The sequence below is a fragment of the Pristiophorus japonicus genome, chromosome 16 (genome assembly GCF_044704955.1).
Source record: "Pristiophorus japonicus isolate sPriJap1 chromosome 16, sPriJap1.hap1, whole genome shotgun sequence".
Classification (NCBI taxonomy): domain Eukaryota; kingdom Metazoa; phylum Chordata; class Chondrichthyes; family Pristiophoridae; genus Pristiophorus; species Pristiophorus japonicus.
In genome coordinates this window covers 100488508-100510135 of record NC_091992.1, presented here as the reverse complement: position 1 = coordinate 100510135, position 21628 = coordinate 100488508, and the positions used below count along the sequence as shown (strand labels likewise).

The 21628-nt window shown below is 41.6% G+C and overlaps 1 protein-coding gene across 9 annotated transcripts in view; it reads left to right on the top strand.

The window, feature by feature from the left end:
• LOC139226682 (hexosaminidase D-like) overlaps window positions 1-20275 on the top strand; it is a 37209-nt gene extending 16934 nt beyond the window's left edge. For 8 of the 9 annotated variants that reach the window (XM_070857607.1, XM_070857608.1, XM_070857610.1 and 5 more), the window contains exons 7-13: window positions 4298-4369; window positions 6256-6457; window positions 7814-7896; window positions 11534-11609; window positions 16772-16876; window positions 19059-19148; window positions 19305-20275. In XM_070857607.1, coding sequence (XP_070713708.1) covers window positions 4298-4369; window positions 6256-6457; window positions 7814-7896; window positions 11534-11609; window positions 16772-16876; window positions 19059-19148; window positions 19305-19479 — 803 coding nt within the window. In that variant the 3' untranslated portion in view covers window positions 19480-20275. The remainder of the gene's footprint in view (window positions 1-4297; window positions 4370-6255; window positions 6458-7813; window positions 7897-11533; window positions 11610-16771; window positions 16877-19058; window positions 19149-19304) is intronic. The other variant, XM_070857613.1, reaches the window with a different exon arrangement.
• Window positions 20276-21628: the final 1353 nt, after the last annotated feature.

The following is a 21628-nucleotide window of genomic DNA, read 5'->3' as shown; positions in this document are numbered from 1 at the left end:
CTTCACTCCCCCCTCTTCACTCCCCCCTCTTCACTCCCCCCTCTTCACTCCCCCCTCTTCACTCCCCCCTCTTCACTCCCCCCTCTTCACTCCCCCCTCTTCACTCCCCCCTCTTCACTCCCCCCTCTTCACTCCCCCCTCTTCACTCCCCCCTCTTCACTCCCCCCTCTTCACTCCCCCCTCTTCACTCCCCCACTCCTCCCCCCCCCTCTTCACTCCCCCACCCCCCCCCTCTTCACTCCCCGTCAGAAACACAGACACAGAGACACTGGGGGTCAGTCCCAGCACGCTGTTGGAGGACTCCCGGTGCTGCAGTTGGTAAGTAGAAAATGTTTTATTTATTGATTTTTTAATTTCTATTTTATTAATTTTTTTTGATTTTATTGATGTATTTATCATTTATTATTGATGATGGCTCTCTATTTGTAAAACTGAAGTGTTTAATGTTTGTAAACTTCCCTTTAAACCCGCCCCCCCCCTCCCACCCCAATTCCCTATGCCTAAATTGTAACCGACGCCTGATTTTCTAAAGTGTAGACAAGGTTTTTTTCGAACGTACAAAAATCTTCACTAACTCCATTCTAAGTTAGTTTGGAGTAAGTTTTCACTGCCTAAACTTTGAAAACAGGCATAAGTGGCCGGACATGTCCCCTTTTTGAAAAAAAATTCTGTTCCAAAGTGAAACTGTTCTAACTGACTAGAACTGGAGCAAACTAAATGCCGAGAATTCAAATTTCTAAGATACTCCGTCTACACCAGTTGCTCCAAAAAATCAGGAGCAACTCAGGCCGAAACTTGGCCCCATAATGCCCAGAATAATTATGGATAAGGTGAAATATATCATACATTTATAGTATATTTGATGTAATCATTTTTGATAGTTTTTCATAGTTTAACTCCTCCCCAACAGCACTAATATGGCAGGGGGATGGGAACCAATGCAGAGAGATAGAGGGAAACAAAAAGGAGGCAAAAGCAAAAGACAGAAAGGAGATGAGGAAAAGTGGAGGGCAGAGAAACCCAAGGCAAAGAACAAAAAGGACCATTGTACAGCAAAATTCTAAAAGGACAGAGGGTGTTAAAAAAACAAGCCTAAAGGCTTTGTGTCTTAATGCAAGGAGTATCCGCAATAAGGTGGCTGAATTAACTGTGCAAATAGATGTTAACAAATATGATGTGATTGGGATTACGGAGACGTGGCTCCAGGATGATCAGGGTTGGGAACTCAACATCCAGGGGTATTCAACATTCAGGAAGGATAGAATAAAAGGAAAAGGAGGTGGGGTAGCATTGCTGGTTAAGGAGGAGATTAAGGCAATAGTTAGGAAGGACATTAGCTTGGATGATGTGGAATCTATATGGGTAGAGCTACAGAACACCAAAGGGCAAAAAACGTTAGTGGGAGTTGTGTACAGACCTCCAAAAGTAGTAGTGATGTTCGGGAGGGCATCAAACAGGAAATTAGGGGTGCATGCAATAAAGGTGCAGCAGTTATAATGGGTGACTTTAATATGCACATAGATTGGGCTAACCAAACTGGAAGCAATACGGTGGAGGAGGATTTCCTGGAGTGCATAAGGGATGGTTTTTTAGACCAATATGTCGAGGAACCAACTAGGGGGGAGGCCATCTTAGACTGGGTGTTATGTAATGAGAGAGGATTAATTAGCAATCTCGTTGTGCGAGGCCCCTTGGGGAAGAGTGACCATAATATGGTGGAATTCTGCATTAGGATGGAGAATGAAACAGTTAATTCAGAGACCATGGTCCAGAACTTAAAGAAGGCTAACTTTGAAGGTATGAGGCGTGAATTGGCTGGGATGGATTGGCGAATGATACTTAAGGGGTTGACTGTGGATGGGCAATGGCAGACATTTAGAGACTGCATGGATGAACTACAACAATTGTACATTCCTGTCTGGCATAAAAATAAAAAAGGGAAGGTGGCTCAACCGTGGCTATCAAGGGAAATCAGGGATAGTATTAAAGCCAAGGAAGTGGCATACAAATTGGCCAGAAATAGCAGCGAACCTGGGGACTGGGATAAATTTAGAACTCAGCAGAGGAGGACAAAGTGTTTGATTAGGGCAGGGAAAATGGAGTATGAGAAGAAGCTTGCAGGGAACATTAAGACGGATTGCAAAACTTTCTATAGATATGTAAAGAGAAAAAGGTTAGTAAAGACAAACGTAGGTCCCCTGCAGTCAGAATCAGGGGAAGTCATAATGGGGAACAAAGAAATGGCGGACCAATTGAACAAGTACTTTGGTTCGGTATTCACCTAAGGAGGACACAAACAACCTTCCGGTTATAAAAGGGGTCGGGGGGTCTAGTAAGGAGGAGGAGCTGAGGGAAATCCTTATTATCCGGGAAATTGTGTTGGGAAAATTGATGGGATTGAAGGCCGATAAATCCCCAGGCCTGATGGACTGCATCCCAGAGTACTTAAGGAGGTGGCCTTGGAAATAGTGGATGCATTGACAGTCATTTTCCAACATTCCATTGACTCTGGATCAGTTCCTATAGAGTGGAGGGTAGCCAATGTAACCCCACTTTTTAAAAAAGGAGGGAGAGAGAAAACAGGGAATTATAGACCGGTCAGCCTGACATCGGTAGTGGGTAAAATGATGGAATCAATTATTAAGGATGTCATAGCAGTGCATTTGGAAAGAGGTGACATGATAGGTCCAAGTCAGCATGGATTTGTGAAAGGGAAATCATGCTTGACAAATCTTCTGGAATTTTTTGAGGATGTTTCCAGTAGAGTGGACAAGGGAGAACCAGTTGATGTGGTATATTTGGATTTTCAGAAGGCGTTCGACAAGGTCCCACACAAGAGATTGATGTGCAAAGTTAGAGCAAATGGGATTGGGGGTAGTGTGCTGACATGGATTGAGAACTGGTTGTCAGACAGGAAGCAAAGAGTAGGAGTAAATGGGTACTTTTCAGAATGGCAGGCAGTGACTAGTGGGGTACCGCAAGGTTCTGTGCTGGGGCCCCAGCTGTTTACACTGTACATTAATGATTTAGATGAGGGGATTAAATGTAGTATCTCCAAATTTGCAGATGACACTAAGTTGGGTGGCAGTGTGAGCTGCGAGGAGGATACTGTGAGGCTGCAGAGCGACTTGGATAGGTTAAGTGAGTGGGCAAATGCATGGCAGATGAAGTATAATGTGGATAAATGTGAGGTTATCCACTTTGGTGGTAAAAACAGAGAGACAGACTATTATCTGAATGGTGACAGATTAGGAAAAGGGGAGGTGCAAAGAGACCTGGGTGTCGTGGTACATCAGTCATTGAAGGTTGGCATGCAGGTGCAGCAGGCGGTTAAGAAAGCAAATGGCATGTTGGCCTTCATAGCAAGGGGATTTGAGTACAGGGGCAGGGAGGTGTTGCTACAGTTGTACAGGGCATTGGTGAGGCCACACCTGGAGTATTGTGTACAGTTTTGGTCTCCTACCTTGAGGAAGGACATTCTTGCTATTGAGGGAGTGCAGCAAAGGTTCACCAGACTGATTCCTGGGATGGCGGGACTGACCTATCAAGAAAAACTGGATCAACTGGGCTTGTATTCACTGGAGTTCAGAAGAATGAGAGGGGACCTCATAGAAACATTTAAAATTCTGACGGGGTTAGACAGGTTAGATGCAGGAAGAATGTTCCCAATGTTGGGGAAGTCCAGAACCAGAGGTCACAGTCTAAGGATAAGGGGTAAGCCATTTAGGACCGAGATGCGGAGGAACTTCTTCACCCAGAGAGTGGTGAACCTGTGGAATTCTCTACCACAGAAAGTTGTTGAGGCCAATTCACTAAATATATTCAAAAAGGAGTTAGATGAGGTCCTTACTACTCGGGGGATCAAGGGGTATGGCGAGAAAGCAGGAATGGGGTACTGAAGTTGAATGTTCAGCCATGAACTCATTGAATGGCGGTGCAGGCTAGAAGGGCCGAATGGCCTACTCCACCTATTTTCTATGTTTCTAACAAAGTAGATTAAAAAATGCATAGTTTTCCTTAAAAATTTGTGGCTATCAATATCATTATAATATTTTTACCAGGAAAATGACATCCTAGAATTTTCTTATCAAGGCATCACTAATGAATCAAACACACAAATACAATTATGAATTGAAAAAGTAACCCTGATGTACTGAGGTTTATATTTATTTTGGGGCCATTTTTAAATGAGAAAAAAAATCTGTTATTATTTTGAATTTCAATTTTTAAATTACTTTGTTTTTGCCTTTTGATGCAAATCTTATTGAAAAGCTTTTTGTCTTTTATCTCCCATTAGAATCCATGTTGGATCAGCTTGTTGAACCAATGATCTGGGATTATAATGCTGACCTTGATGTGAATAAAATAAGTAAGTAACCTTGTTTTGTTTTCAGTATCCATACCAATGGCAATCTGAAAATTAACAAAGTATTTCTTGGCTTAATTTTAAGGAGCAACAAAAACTGAGTGCCATGCGTTTTTGTATATCGTTATACTGTATTTATTTTAGCAGAAGCGGTTCAAAATTAGAACAGTATAATTGGGAAAGGTGTCACTTCACATTCTACGTTTAAATGAGTGAATTATTGGCAATTATGCTCATCTAAAGGAGGAATATAAAATATAGCAAAGACAAGCTGTGTCAATCTTTTTGTTTATAGATTAGTAAAGTCATGCATCACATTCCTTTAACACTGTTTCTTGCAAGAAATTGTGTCATGACAATTTATCAGAACAGAACCCATTAGCATGGCTAGATTTATTTATATTTTTAATGTATTTTTTAAATATCCTGAGAAGTTCATTATAAAAAGGCCATCACAAAAGTTACAGTGTGGCTAAAATCTTCTGCACCAATAAACTCGAACCACTTCTACAGCATGTTCCCATGACTACAGCAGTCACCCCCAATTTGCTTTAATTAATTACTCTTTGCACATTTTATTTGTAGTGTGCTTTTAAAGGTCGGGGCCTCCACACTGCACCCTGGGCCGCACGCCGCTCCTTATGCTGGTACAGCAAGTAATCAGGAAGGCAAATGGAATGCTGGCCTTTGTTGCAAGGGGGATGGAATATAAAAGTAGGGAAGTCCTGCTACAACTGTACAGGGCGTTGGTAAGACCACACCTGGAGTACTGCGTACAGTTTTGGTCTGGATTTGTCTCCATTCCCGTGCCGAGGGGTTTGCTACACCAGATGGGAGGGGCAACATTTGGGGACACGGATTCCCCACCAATTCCCATTCCCCTTCTTCCTGGTGGATAATGGAGGGGCCACTGTGTGTAATGTGAAAGTCAGTAAGAATTGTCAGCAAGCTCTTTCTAATTGGAGATTTTATTCAGTGGAAACTTTCACACACTATTGTAGATTTAGGATCAGCAGCAGGTCAGGGCCATAAAAGGAGTGGCGTGCAGCCCAGGGAGCAGCATGGAGGCAGGCCACTACAAGGTCCCGCGCGAGCTGATGCAGGAGGGCAACGGCAGCGAAGAGTGATGTCAGCAAGGTCCAAGTCGGTGATTGGAGCGTGGGCAGATGCAGCAGGAGCGGCGAGAGACTGTGGAGGGATGTGATCGGGGCGCAGTGGAGGCGTGAGTTCAGGGCCAGGGACCCAGGGGCAGCACGGGCCAGCCCACACTGCGATATGTGTGCATACTAGGTCCGTGCAGCAGAGCAGGTCTCCAGTTGTCTTGGGTAATCCTTGCCACTGGACCAAGACTTAGCTCTGTCAAGCCCGTGTGGTGGCCGGTGTGCAACGGACACCACACTTCAAAAAAATCCACGCCCAGGCATCTTCCACCCTTCAGGATATAGTTCGGGTTCTTCATTCGAAACACCTGTGAACTCATCCTTTTTTTTTGGCGTGGAAGCAAGTCATCTTCATTTTGAGGGACCGCCTATGATGATGCTTTTAAAATTATTTTTATGTTGTTTAATACATCTTAACATTTCATGCACTTCACTAGTGTATTGTCACTGATTTGAAAAAATGAACCCAGTGGAGATTTGGTTTCTGATGGCATGTCTGATAATGACAATCAATTTGTGATTAAGAATGTCACTCAGCAGCAGCTGAAATCGGTGTCTCGCTCACTACCTGTCATTAGGCTGAGAACAACCTTTTTTTTTTGCTTTGCAGTAACTTTTATGGTAAACTATTACAAAATGTGTTTGTTTCCCACATATGCTGTTCGTGTTAAACATAATAGGACAAATTGTGTATCGTTAAGCGATGTTAACTTGATTTTATTCACTTAGTGTCTCAAATAGAAAATTACCAGAGCGCTGGATTCTCTCAGATTTGGTTTGCAAGTGCCTTTAAAGGAGCGACAGGTGCAGCTCAGTCTCTAACATCCATTAACTACCACTTCGCGAATCACCTACAGTGGCTGAAGGTGGCTGAAGCTCTGCCAAGGGTCTCCATTCAGTTACAGGGCATCGCGCTCACTGGTTGGCAGAGGTAAGTGAGGATGCACAAAGGCCTATCCCGGTTCAAAAAGCCCCTGTTATTGCAGTGTTTGCACTACAGTCTAACACGTACCTTTTCTTTCTACCTGTTTTTTTAATAATTGATTCAGTATCTCTCGATCAGCACACCCGCTCCAATTAAATCAATTGCCATTATCACCCTCCGAAACAGTGTTAAGGGAAGAAATCAATCTGAAGGGAAAACAGCAGTTTAACTCATACCATACAGTGGAATGTCAACCCAAATGTATCAGTGACAAATGCGTTTGTATAAAATGCTGCCATCTACTACTTCAACAAAGGCAATAACCTGAATATTTGAAATGGGTCAACGCCTCAGTTCAAATAGTACAGGGGAATTTCACACAACCATATCAGTGTTGTTTGCGACAAAGCAGAGTTTTACCCAATTTTGGTTGCCTGAAGAACCAATTTTGTTTTAGATTTTAGTGTGTTTTATATTTATAAAAAGACAAAGCACTTAAAGTTAGCAACACTAGAAAATTGCAGTAGTATAGCAACTGTTTCGCATTTCCATCTCATTGAATTTCATGTTTTATAATATCTGGACCGTTCTTTGTTCATACTTCCCCCAGTGAGTACAGGTAGAACATCCAAACTCCAGAGTTCTAAAAACAGGAATTGTCTGAAAACCGGACATTGTGCACATTGCAAGAATCATTGTCTGGAATCCGGAAATATTTCTTGAAAACCGGACTTTTAAACTGTACATACCTTCCTCCAAGCAGGAATCCAAAAATATACGCAGCCCGGCGCGGCCTGACCTTGTGGTTGCCGGATTCGGGCCGTCAGATGTAATGCTCCGAAATCCGAAAATACATGAAAGTCAGCCCAAGGGTTTCCGGATTCGGGACATCCAATTGTCTCCGAAATCCATTAATACTCAAAATTAGACCCAAGATGTTTCCGGATTCGGGAAGTCAGATTTCTTCCCTGAAATCCGGAAAAACCAGAAAACCGGAATGGTCTCGGTCCCGAGGTTTCCGGTTTCGGGACGTTATATCTGTATTGCCAATTTTTTTCTCTGAAATTGGAAGATGTATCTGTATATAAGCCATAGTTCTTTTTTTGCTTTTTCTGGTTGTTTATTTCTATTGATGCAGGATTTAACCGATTCTCAAATGGAGAATTTTAATACAGGTTATTGGCCAATCTGACTGTTTGCAAGGAGAAATGTTTAGCCGAAACTTAAATGATAGAAGAAACTTTCATAGTCTGAATTTTCTACCGCACGTTTGGAAACGTATGTGTACACAACGTAGAGTAAAGGCAAATGATGTAAATAGTCATGGTTTCTCTATTTATTTTGTCTGTTTTGTTTTGCAAGATATGATCATTTTTCCGTTTTGTGTGAACTACTACCTGTGGGGATTCCATCCTTGGCAGTCTCTCTGCAGACTCTGAGAAATGGTAAGGCATATTGTATATAAAGTGCTTAAAGATGTTTTAAACAGCCATTGGCTCGCTGAGCTTATTACATGATGAAGACCTCTCCATCTGGTCTACAGTTGTCTTCAAGACTTCTACACAGGGAGTGAATTGCTTCCCGAGGCTAGATCTTCAAATATTGGTCATTAAGAATGCGATGTGCTCAGTCTGGTTTAAACACTTGTTCTTGGTTTAGAAGGAACTGTTCATAAAAAGCACTGTTTTAGTGCAGATTCTCTGAGTTGTTGAATACCACGAGCAGGGCTGTGGACACAGACTTTTCCGATGTGTATTCATGGCATGTGAGGACTTGGAAAATCTGTCCTTCTACATTTAAATCGAGTTACAAGCAACATCACTCTAGCTAATCGCAAATATCCTTTCTTTAATGTTGACCGCTTTGCATGGCAAAGAAATTCATAAGGGAGCCACCACTACTTGTGTGTTCCATCGACTAGACATTTACAACTTTGTATTGATAGGACTTGCCCACCTTCTCAAGTTTTAGGTGGATATGTAGCAGCAGTGAAGGTGGGAGCATTTTAACACAAGGAAGAGAATGCAGTAATGAAATAATATTTTCGTTAGAGCAATGATTTCAATTCCACCGCTTTTCCTTCCCAACAAAGTCCCAAGTTCCCTTTGCCTATTTAATAAATAAATTACTCAGTATTGCCCTCTTTCTTAATAAATGCAATCAACTACCAAAGTTAAACAACATTTACTCGTTTTTTAGTTTTTTTTCTTTTAATCAATAGCTTCCATACAAACAACCTCTCTTCCTACCAAAGCCCATGTTCTTCCTTCCCTGCATGGTAAATAAAGATGCATACATTTCAGTTAAATACACCGTTTACAAAGTGTGGTTTATTTTTAGATGCATTTGCTGACTCTGCCTTGGCATTCAAGCTAAAGCACATAATCCACTGTCTTTACTCAGAGCTTAAAATTTACTATGTGTGAGGTTTGTAACGGAAGCATTAAAACAAAGCACAGTGCTGGTAAATGATAGCATACTGTTAAATATATGTGCAACTTCTACTTGCAAATGAATCAAGCATCTTCCAATAAGTGACAATGTGCTTAAGCCTTCATTTCTAATTATTTTATGTGTACTGTGGAAAGATAAAAGTAAACTTTTGTCTTTATTTTTAAAGTAGTAATTAACTGAGAAGATTTGGAGTATAACTGGATGAATGAAAAATAAACTGGGTGGCTCCAGACCATAATATGGTAGAATTCTTTATTAAGATGGAGAGTGACAAAGTTAATTCAGAAACTAGGGTCCTGAACTTAAGGAAAGGTAACTTTGATGGTATGAGGCGCAAATTGCCGAGATTAGACTGGCAAATGATACTTAAAGGGTTGATGGTGGATAGGCAATGGCAAACCTTTAAAGATCATATGGACGAACTTCAACAATTGTACATCCCTGTCTGGAGTAAATTAAAAACGGGGAAGGTGGCTCAACCGTGGCTAACAAGGGAAATCCCCAGGGCCTGATCGTCTACATCCCAGAGTACTTATGGAAGTGGCCCTAGAAATAGTGGATGCATTGGTGATAATTTTCCAACAGTCTATCGACTCTGGATCAGTTCCTATGGACTGGAGGGTTGCTAATGTAACACCACTTTTTAAAAAAGGAAGGAGAGAGAAAACTGGTAATTATAGACCAGTTAGCCTGACATCAGTAGTGGGGAAAATGTTGGCATCAACCATTAAGGATGAAATAGCAGCACATTTGGAAAGCAGTGATCGAATTGGTCCAAGTCAGCATGGATTTATGAAGGGGAAATCATGCTTGACAAATCTTCTTGAATTTTTTGAGGATGTAACTATTAGAGTGGACAGGGGAGAACCAGTGGATGTGGTGTATTTGGACTTTCAAAAGGTATTTGACAAGGTCCCACACAAGAGATTGTTGTGCAAAATCAAAGCACATGGTATTGGGGGTAATGTACTGACGTGGATAGAGAACTGGTTGGCAGAGAGTCGGGATTAACGGGTCCTTTTCAGAATGGCAGGCAGTGACTAGTGGCCTGCCGCAGGGCTCAGTGCTGGGACCCCAGCTCTTTACAATATATATTAATGATTTGGATGAAGGAATTGAGTGTAATATCTCCAAGTTTGCAGATGACACTAAACTGGGTGGCAATGTGAGCTGTGAGGAGGACACTAAGAGGCTGCAGGGTGACTTGGACAGGTTAGGCGAGTGGGCAAATACATGGCAGATGCAGTATAATGTGGATAAATGTGAGGTTATCCACTTTGGGGGCAAAAACACGAAGGCAGAATATTATCTAAATGGCGGCAAATTAGGAAAAGGGGAGGTGCAGCGAGACCTGGGTGTCATGATTCATCAGTCATTGAAGGTTGGCATGCACGTACAGCAGGCGGTGAAGAAGGCAAATGGTATGTTGGTCTTCATAGCTATGGGATTTGAGTATAGGAGCAGGGAAGTCTTATTGCAGTTGTACAGGGCCTTGGTGAGGCTCCACCTAGAATATTGTGTTCAGTTTTGCTCTCCTAATCTGAGGAAGGACGTTCTTGCTATTGAGGGAGTGCAGCGAAGGTTCACCAGACTGATTCCTGGGATGGCAGGACTGACCTATGAGGAGAGACTGGATCGACTTGGCCTGTATTCACTGGAGTTTAGAAGGATGAGAGGGGATCTCATAGGAACATATAAAATTCTGATGGGACTGGACAGGTTAGATGCAGGAAGAATGTTCTCGATGTTGAGGAAGTCCAGGACCAGGGGACATAGTCTTAGGATAAGGGGTAAGCCATTTAGGACTGAGATGAGGAGAAACTTCTTCACTCAGAGAGTTGTTAACCTATGGAATTCCCTACCGCAGAGAGTTGTTGATGCCAGTTCATTGGATATATTCAAGAGGGAGTTAGAAATGGCCCTTGCGGCTAAAGGGATCAAGGGGTATGGAGAGAAAGCAGGAACTGGGTACTGATCATATTGTGCAGGCTGGATAGCCTACTCCTGCACCTATTTTCTATGTTTCTATGTTCCTATGGAACGGTAGCATCGTGGTGTTGTTACTGGACTAGTAATCCAGAGGCCTGGACTAATCGGTGAGAAGAGTTCAAATCCCACCATGGCAGCTGGGGAATTTAAATACATGAAATAAATCTGGAATAAAAAGCTAGAATCAGTAAAGGTCACCATGAAACTACCGGATATATATTTGGCGAAGCATCTATTATCACATTTCTCTTCCTGCTCAAAAGCAAGGTAATTTGTATTTTGTATATCATTTTCATTAATACAAAATGTATTCACAATTATAGCAAGTGTGCGAGGAATACAGTATCATTAATACACTGATAAGCTTTCGCCCAAAATGAGCTCTATTGAGAATCAGAACCACTTATGGACAAAATTAAAAATGCTCTTCACTTATTTTTGAGTGGGTACACATGGAGACTTTTGTTTACCCTAATTGTTCTAATGAGTTTTGGGAGAATATGATCCAGAATAAAGCCAGACTCAAATTTTAAAATGATTTTAATCTGGAATAATGCCCTAAATTCCTTCATTTGGCACAAGAATTGTTGTTCTTTCCCCTTGCTTAAAAAAAATTAAATATTGTGTGTTCCAAAATAGGAATGTTCTCTGACAAAGAAGAGGACTTTGTGAAACAGTCTCTTGGATTCAAAGCGTTGAGAATGAACTCTCTAAGGTAACTGATCAAGAGACTTCATTTGAATATCATCTGCCCTGTTTCATTTCAAATATGCTAATAAAATGGTTCGAGGAATCTATAAATCATTGAAAATCAATCTGTGTTTCTTCTACTTTTAGTTAGAAATAAAAATCCACAAGATTTCATTGTTTCTATGGTCTATTTGTACTGGGCATCCATATAGGAAAGATATCAAAAAAGGGGCAATGTAGATTTGCTAAGATGTTACCAGGGCTGAGGATTTGCTATGATGTTACCAGTTATGATTTGGGGCTTTTTCACTGCACTGAGATAGAGGACTTTATGGTTATGATAAGACAAATAATGATCGGTCATTTCCACTGGTCAGTGAGATGGTAACAAGACAGCATAAATTTAAGTCAATCACAAAAGGAATTCAGGGGGAAGTTAGAAAAAACATCTTTACATAGAGGGTGGTTAGAATTTGCAATTCTCTGCCTCTAACTGCTGTCAAAGTGAATCCATCAATCATTTTAGAATGGAATTAGATAGTTGCATGATTTAAGAGTAATAATGGAGAGAATGGTAAACAAACGAGGGTGGAAATGGACAAGATGCCTCGTGGAGAAAAACATTAGCACAGACTTTATGAGTTGAATGGCCTGTTTCTGTGCTATAACATGGTATCATTCAGAAGATAAGGCATTTCTTACGGAAATCATGGGGCCAAATTTCGGGACGCGCCTAAAACGGCACAGCCCGGACCTGGATGCCCGTTTTACGCGCCAGAAAGTGTGCCTAAAAAAAACTTCCCTATTCTCCGGCTCCCTGTAGGTCTTCTGCAGCCAGGCGCAGCGCAGCACGAGCTGTTGGGGGCGGAGTCAGGTCCCTGCGCCGAAAACAGTGCCGGGACCTCTGCACATGCGCGCTACAGTGGGCGCGCATGTGCAGTAGCTCCATGCGGCCAAAACTGTGTGGGAGGGGCCCGAAGCACGCAGCCCCTAGCCCTGGCCGAATGGCCTCACTGGGGTTGCGTGCATAAGGCTGCCTCCCACGCCCAGCTCCTGCTTCCTCCCAACCCGACTCGACTCCCGCTCCCCCGGCGACCCGACGCCACCTACCTGTAAATCTAGCCCGAGGTCTTGGGCCTGGCCGTTCAGCCTCCTTCTCTCCCTCCCCCCCCCCCCCCCCCGCTCTCTCCTTCTCCTTCCCCCCTCTCTCCTTCCCTCCCTCTCTCATCTCTCCTTCCCCTCCCTCCTCTCTCCTTCCTTCCCTCCCTCCCTACATCTTCTCTCCTTCTCCGCCCAGCCCCCCCCCCCCCCCCCCCCCCCGCTGTTGAAGGACTCTCGGTGCTGCAGTCGGTAAGTAGAAAATGTTTTATTGATTTTTTTTTTTAAAAATTTAAACAATTTTTTTGGATTGATTTATTGGTTGATTTATTGATGTATTTATCATTTATTATTGATGATGGCTCTTTATTTGTAAAACTGAAGTGTTTAATGTTTGTAAACTTCCCTTTAAACCCCTCCCCCTCCCATTTCCTACGCCTAATTTGTAACCTACGCCTGATTTTCTAAAGTGTAGACAAGGTTTTTTCGAACGTAAAAAAATCTTCACTTACTCCATTCTAAGTTAGTATGGAGTAAGTTTTCACTGCCGAAACTTTGAAAACAGGCGTAAGTGGCCGGACACGCCCCCTTTTGAAAAAAAAATTCGGTTCCAAAGTGAAACTGTTCTAACTGACTAGAACTGGAGCAAACTAAATGCCGAGAATTTGAATTTCTAAGATACTCCGTCTACACCAGTTGCTCCAAAAAATCAGGAACAACTCAGGCCGAAACTTGGGCCCCATATTCTGTATGAAATAAAATGTTGAATATTATCAAAGACAAAATTGAATTTCCTTCTTACTGTTGAACTTCATTTTGGTTAACGGCTTACACCTGGGGGTTTAAGCAATGTAACCCAAAGCATACAGCTCCAAAATGTTAAACATGTTTGATGCTCTTGCAGTTTGCCGATGAAAAGACACAACAGCAGTTTCACTCCAATAAGATTGGTGAATTTCTTCAAACATTTTTATGTGAACCATTTTGCCATAACTTCAATGTATGAAAGGCCAGGACCTGTTATAGAAGTGTCAATCTTTGATTGTACCATGCAGTAATTATAAGCAGGGGGATGGGAACCAATGCAGGGAGACCGAGGGAAACAAAAAGGAGACAAAAGCAAAAGACAGAAAGGAGATGAGTAAAAGTGGAGGGCAGAGAAACCCAAGGCAAAAAACAAAAAGGGCCACTGAATATAAAGGGGCTGCAGGAGGTATCTCTGTTAATAAAGGATGATATCAGGGCAGTTGTGAGAGACGATATTGGCTCTAATGAACAAAATGTTGAATCATTGTGGGTGAAGATTAGAGATAGTAAGGGGAAAAATTCACTGGTGGGCATAGTTTATAGGCCCCCAAATAATAACTTCATAGTGGGGCGGGCAATAATTAAGTGAATAATGGAGGCATGTGAAAAAGGAACGGCCGTAGTCATGGGGGATTTTAACCTACATATCGATTGGTCAACTCAAATCACACTGGGTAGCCTGGAGGAGGAATTCATAGAATGCATACGGGATTGTTTCTTAGAACAGTATGTTACAGAACCTACAAGGGAGCAAGCTATCTTAGATCTGGTCCTGTGTAATGAGACAGGAAAAATAAACAATCTCCTAGTAAAAGATCCTCTCGGAATGAGTGATCACAGTATGGTTGAATTTGTAATACAGATTGAGGGTGAGGAAGTTGTGTCAGAAACGAGCGTACTATGCTTAAACAAAGGGGACTACAGCGGGATGAGGGCAGAGTTGGCTAAAGTAGACTGGAAACACAGACTAAACGGTGGCACAATTGAGGAACAGTGGAGGACTTTTAAGGAGCTCTTTCATAGTGCTCAACAAAAATATATTCCAGTGAAAAAGAAGGGTGGTAAGAGAAGGGATAACCAGCCGTGGATAACCAAAGAAATAAAGGAGAGTATCAAATCAAAGACCAATGCGTATAAGGTGGCCAAGGTTAGTGGGAAACTAGAGGATTGGGAAAATTTTAAACAACAGCAAAGAATGACTAAAAAAGCAATAAAGAAAGGAAAGATAGATTACGAAGGTAAACTTGCGCAAAACATAAAAACAGATAGTAAAAGCTTTTGCAGATATATAAAATGGAAAAGAGTGACTAAAGTAAATGTTGGTCCCTTAGAAGATGAGAAGGGGGATTTAATAATGGGAAATATGGAAATGGCTGAGACCTTAAACAATTATTTTGCTTCAGTCTTCACAGTGGAAGACACAAAAACCATGCCAAAAATTGCTGGTCACAGGAATGTGGGAAGGGAGGACCTTGAGACAATCACTATCACTACTGTGCTGGACAGGCTAATGGGACTCGAGGTAGACAAGTCCCCTGGTCCTGATGAAATGCATCCCAGGGTATTAAAAGAGATGGCGGAAGGTATAGCAGATGCATTCGTTATAATCTACCAAAATTCTCTGGACTCTGGGGAGGTACCAGCGGATTGGAAAGCAGCTAATGTAACGCCTCTGTGTAAAAAAAAAAAAAAAAAGGGGGGCAGACAAAAGGCAGGTAACTATAGGCCGGTTAGTTTAACATCTGTAGTGGGGAAAATGCTTGAAACTATCATTAAGGAAGAAATAGCGGGACATCTAGATAGGAATAGTGCAATCAAGCAGACGCAGCATGGATTCATGAAGAGGAAATCATGTTTAACTAATTTACTGGAATTCTTTGAGGATATAACGAGCATGGTGGATAGAGGTGTACCAATGGATGTGGTGTATTTAGATTTCCAAAAGGCATTCGATAAGGTGCCACACAAAAGGTTACTGCAGAAGATAGAGGTACGCGGAGTCAGAGGAAATGTATTAGCATGGATAGAGAATTGGCTGGCGAACAGAAAGCAGAGAGTCGGGATAAATGGGTCCTTTTCGGGGTGGAAATCGGTGGTTAGTGGTGTGCCACAGGGATCGGTGCTGGGACCACAACTGTTTACAATATACATGGATGACTTGGAAGAAGGGATAGAGTGTAGTGTAACAAAATTTGCAGATGACACAAAGATTAGTGGGAAAGCGGGTTGTGTAGAGGACATAGAGAGGCTGCAAAGAGATTATAGGTTAAGCGAATGGGCTAAGGTTTGGCAGATGGAATACAATGTCGGAAAGTGTGAGGCCATCCACCTTGGGGGGGAAAAAAACAGTAAAAGGGAATATTATTTGAATGGGGAGAAATTACAACATGCTGAGGTGCAGAGGGACCTGGGGGTCCTTGTGCATGAATCCCAAAAAGTTAGTTTGCAGGTGCAGCAGGTAATCAGGAAGGCGAATGGAATGTTGGCCTTCATTGCGAGAGGGATGGAGTACAAAAGCAGGAAGGTCCTGCTGCAACTGTATAGGGTATTGGTAAGGCCGCACCTGGAGTACTGCGTGCAGTTTTGGTCACCTTATTTAAGGAAGGATATACTGGCTTTGGAGTGGGTACAGAGACGATTCACTAGGCTGATTCCGGAGATGAAGGGGTTACCTTATGATGATAGATTGAGTAGACTGGGTCTTTACTCGTTGGAGTTCAGAAGGATGAGGGGTAATCTTATAGAAACATTTAAAATAATGAAAGGGATAGACAAGATAGAGGCAGAGAGGTTGTTTCCACTAGTCGGGGAGACTAGAACTAGGGGGCATAGCCTCAAAATACAGGGGAGCCATTTTAAAACCGAGTTGAGAAAGAATTTCTTCCAGAGGGTTGTGAATCTGTGGAATTCTCTGCCCAAGGAAGCAGTTGATGCTAGCTCATTGAATGTATTCAAGTCACAGATAGATAGATTTTTAACCAATAAGGGAATTAAGGGTTACGGGGAGCGGGCGGGTAAGTGGAACTGAGTCCACGGCCAGATCAGCCATGATCTTATTGAATGGCGGAGCAGGCTCGAGGGGCTAGATGGCCTACTCCTGTTCCTAATTCTTATGTTCTTATGTTTCTTATATCTTAAAATATTGCTGTATCGTGTCAATAAAATGTAACATTAAATAAAATTAATACAAATTTATTGGAAAGAATTAGGACTTCAAAAGGTAAGCGAAAGGTGACAGATAACAGGTTAAATTAAGTGGAGCCCAATGTATTTATTTTTCAGCATTGAAGATGCTGGCAATTTTCCAGGCAGTGATATATTTCATCGTGTAACTCAGGTGATCAACTACCTAAAGGAGTCTGTTGATAAACTTCTTGAAGAAAACATGTAAGTGCTGTAACTTTATATTTTTTTCAATTTCATACATGTGGGCAGTTAACACATTTGCAGAAAATGTATAAAATGTTGAATTCTATTTCCCTGTCGAGTTTAAGGCCTGGATTTTCTGGCTGGTGGCACCTCCGGAGGGGTGGGACTTCTGTCCACCACGAGAATGCCCTCTGTCCCTGGCCAGATTTCTGGCCCTGAGATCACCTGCATACAAAAGGCGGAGTCCACAGCCCCCACCGGTGCATTGCACCAGACTGCGGATAGAGACTGGCTGTGGCAAACTCCAGGAAAAGGCAGCCACCAAACCGCCTGAAAAAGTAGCCATATTTTTTTGAAAGAAATGCTGCTCCTGAGGCTTGGGCACAGTATCGCTCCAAGAGCAATTTGCACAGATCCTTCTGGCAAAGTCTTGCTCAAGGTGACCTTTTTAATAGTGAACACTGGGGCCTAAATGACAGCCCAAGTGCATAGCGTTCACTCAGGTTAAGCAGTAGTCAATACAGCAGAGCCATATTTCTCTTGTTAAATTGAAGTGCATGCGCCCATCCACATATGGCAAGTGGAAAATATTGGCCACATGTATTTTTTCTGGTGGCTCTCTTGTGCTCATCCGAGTGAGGTGTATCTGCAATGAGGTGCGGGATATTGAGGCAGAAATCGTGCTGTGTGACACGAGCAACAAACACGTTAATGCATTTGTATGGAATTCCCCTTTCTACTTGTTCAGTGAAGGCATTAACCTGTCTGTTTAAACTGAAGCTTCAATTGCTTTGCCTAACAATTCAATGTTAGCTCTGCATGTTTTATATGTTTGGTAAACTTTTATAACCATATTTTCTGATTGGCATTACTTTAACACGGGTGTTAAGTTAAGTCCAATTAGAAAACCGAGGCCTTTATTTCTGCAGTTGTTTTTCTGCGTTATTTCATAATTTGACTTTTTTTTAAACTGATGTTGCATTTATTACATCCTCAAAATGAATTGGTAAAAATGATAAGGAAATTTATGTCATAAAAATGAATTATTCAAAAGGTTTTAACTTGACGTATTGGAATCATTTTTTGTATAATTTTAAAAGTTTATTGCTGTGCCAATTGATACCAAACATTAACTATACTCTTGCAAAATGTTAGCTCCTAACAGTAGGGCAGATGTTTCAAGTCATCGATACAGTTTAAGACAAAAGTATTAATCACTGGCCCAGCTTCAATCATTTTATCTTAAAATCAATTAGTAACAATTTGAAATATTGTGCAATGCCAGGGAATGTGGAACTAATAGTCAAATGTTATAATTGGATTTGTTTCAGTGGAACCACATCGTCGCTGAGTCACAAGTCCTTGGGTTCAAGCCCCACTCCAGAGACTTGAGCACATAATCTAGGCTGACAGTTCAGTGCAGTGCTTTGGGAGTGCTGCATTGTCTTTCAAATCAGACATTAGACCGAGGACCTATCTGCCTGTTTAGGTGGATGTAAAATATAATCTTGCACTACTCGCATAGTGGAATCGTTCCAGTGTGCTGGCACCATTTATACTTCAACCAACAATACCAAAAACAGATTAACCAGTCACTTATCTCATTACTGTTTGTGGGACATTTAGAGAATGTGAAAAATGGTGCATAAACAGAGGAACAGGAGCCCCTCGAGCCTGTTCCGCCGTTCGATAAGATCATGGCTGATCTCCGATCTAACTCCATATACCTGCCTTTGGCCCGTATCCCTTAATACCTTTGGTTAACAAAAAGCTATTCATCTCCGATTTAAAATTAACAATTGATCTAACATCAATTCCCGTTTGAGGAAGAAAGTTCCAAACTTCTACCACCCGTTGTGTATAGAAGTATTTCATAACTTCACTCTTGAAAGGTCTGGCTCTAATTTTTAGACTATGTCCCCTCGTCCTGGAATCCCCAACCAGCGGAACTAGTTTCCCTCTATCTACCCTATCTGTTCCCCTTAATATCCTGAAAACTTCAATCAGATCTCCCCTTAACCTTCTAAATTCTAGGGAATACAAGCCTAATTTGTGTAATTTCTCTTCATAACTTAACTCTTGAATCCAAGTTCTTTTCATTTTTTTGTTGTTTTAGAAAATGTAACAACATAGCGGAAATTAATAGCAGCACAAAATATCTCCCTCAGTCTTCTTGCTTCTCTCTATTGTTTTGCATTAGATACATAAAAGGATGGTTCAGTACCTACCACAGAAAGAAGAAGTTTGTCCACCCCATTATAATTTGCCATTTCGAAGGAGAAGTCAGAGGGTACGTTTGTATTATGTTGCTACTGTATTTTGTACATTATATATGCTTCAAAAATGTTGAAATATGAACTATTGAGACGGGAGTATTGATCTGAAATTTCAACAAACCTCAGCTATCTGAGAAATTGAGTAATAATGGGTAATGACTCTCTTCTAGTGTCCATGCAAATTGGAAGGTAGCTGTAAGTGAGCTGCGTACAGCACTGGAAAGAATCTATTATCCAGATACTGTGGAAGAGTGGCTAGAAGAACATGTTAACCCAGCCTTGACAAGGTTGCAACAGTTTGTGCAAGATATGGATGAAATTTTGACATCAGAGAACTTAAAATAAAAATGCAATTATATTGTGATTTTTTTTTTAAAACATCGCTTTGAAGCATTTAATTTGAATGCATGATCTCCTTTGGTGACTTACAATTATTTTCATTCAAGGTGAATCCAAACACATCGTAATTAACAAGAACAAGAAAATTAGCATGAAATGAGAATGAGACCATTTAGTTCATCAAGCCCACTATGTCCAAACAGTCGATCCTGGTATGAAAACTACCTATTTCATCTCCTGAGGGGGAGTTCTACATAAAAGTTTCATAATTAACTGAAACTCCAGACGATCATCACCACTCCGTGATTCAACTCTGTCTGAGACAGCAGTGCCGGGCCCCAGCCGTACAGACTATTGTGAGCAAGAGACAGTTTGATTATATCAGTAGATACTTATTCCTATGACCTTCAATCCATTATCCTACTATGTTTTTGAATAGCATAAACCCAAATCACAAATAGTTAAATCTATAAAACATTCCAAACCAATGGAGAGGGTTGCTTACTTTGGCGCATGTAGAAATTGAATTAATTTTTCAACGTTTAAAGAATGTGGAATACAACAAGGACTAGCTAACATTGTAGTATCTGCCTTTATGCCCACTAAAAAACAGCTCTAGTAAACATCTTACTGTAGACATTGTCCTGATTTAATCAATTACTAAAAACAAACCTTTCGTATGTTTTTTTTTAATTATCTTTTTGCCTTACTACTCAATTTAGATTTGGCTTTGATACTTAAAACAAATGTTAAAATTTCATGTTGAAGGCAGAATATATATTAATAAATTCTTTGAAATCAACGATTGGACTACATTGTTTCCCTCCATTCTCATCATATGCCTCAACAATGAAATTATATTCCATGGACACAAACCACTGCTGCAATCTGAAGGGTGACTGCTTACTACGGTATAAACTATTTTGTGCAAATACAGCAATTCAAACTTTGTAATATTGAAAAGTTTCCACTCTGAAAATGACAGTCGAGACCAAGTACAGTATTTAGGTGGTCAAGTGGGGGATAACTGGCCCCAACGAAGGGAAGCATAGGAAAGAAAAATGACTTGCATTTATATAGCGCCCTTCATGGCCACCGGACACCCCAAAGTGCTTTACAGCCAATGAAGTACTTCGAGTGTAGTCACTGATGTAATGTAGGAAACGCTGCAACTATCTGCGCACAGCAAACTCCCACAAACAGTAATGTGATAATGACCAGATGATCTGTTTTTGTAATGTTGATTGAGGGATAAAATTGGCTAGGACACCGGGGATGACAACAACTTTAATTAATATAACTCCTTTAATGTATAAAATGTCCCAAGGCACTTAACAGCAGTGTTATAAGAAAAAACAAATACATTTGACACTGAGCTACATAAGAAAAAAATGACAATCGAAGACCAAAACTTGGTCAAAGAGGTAGGTTTTAAGGAGCGTCTTAAAGAAGAAAAGAGAGGCAGAGAGGTTTAGGGAGGGAGTTCCAGAGCTTGGGGCCCTAGCAGTTGAAGGCACGGCCACCAATGGTTAAGCAGTTATAATCAGGGAAGTTCAAAAAGGCTGAATTTGAGGAGTGCAGACATCTCATGGGGTTGTGAGACTGAAAGAGATTACATAGATAGGGAGGGGCAAGGCCATGGAGGGATTTGTAAACAAGGATGAGAATGTTGAAATCGAGGCATTGCTTAACCAGGACTCAGTCGGTCAGCGAGCACAGGGTTGATGGGTGATCGGGACTTGGTGCGAGTTAGGACATGGGCTGCCGAGTTTTGGTGACCTCAAGTTCATTAGTAACTCTGAAATATTGCCATGGGATCTTTTACATCCACCTGAGAGAGCAGACAGGGCCTCGGTTTAACGTCTCATCCAAAAGACAGTGCAGCACTCCCTCAGCACTGCACTGGAGTGTCAGCCTGGATCTTTGTGCTCCAGTCTCTGGAATGAGACTAGAACCCACAACCTTCTGACTCGGAGGCAAGAGTGTTGCAACTGAGCCACAGCTGATACTGAAGGGACGGGGGATCAGGGAATTGTCTGTGGGGAGGGATGGATAAAGAGGATGCAAAGAAGGGGTTGGGGGAAACGGTGGGTGAGGGAATGCTCACTGTGGGGAGGGGCAAAGCACAATGTTGGTGAGTGAAGACTCGAGCAGC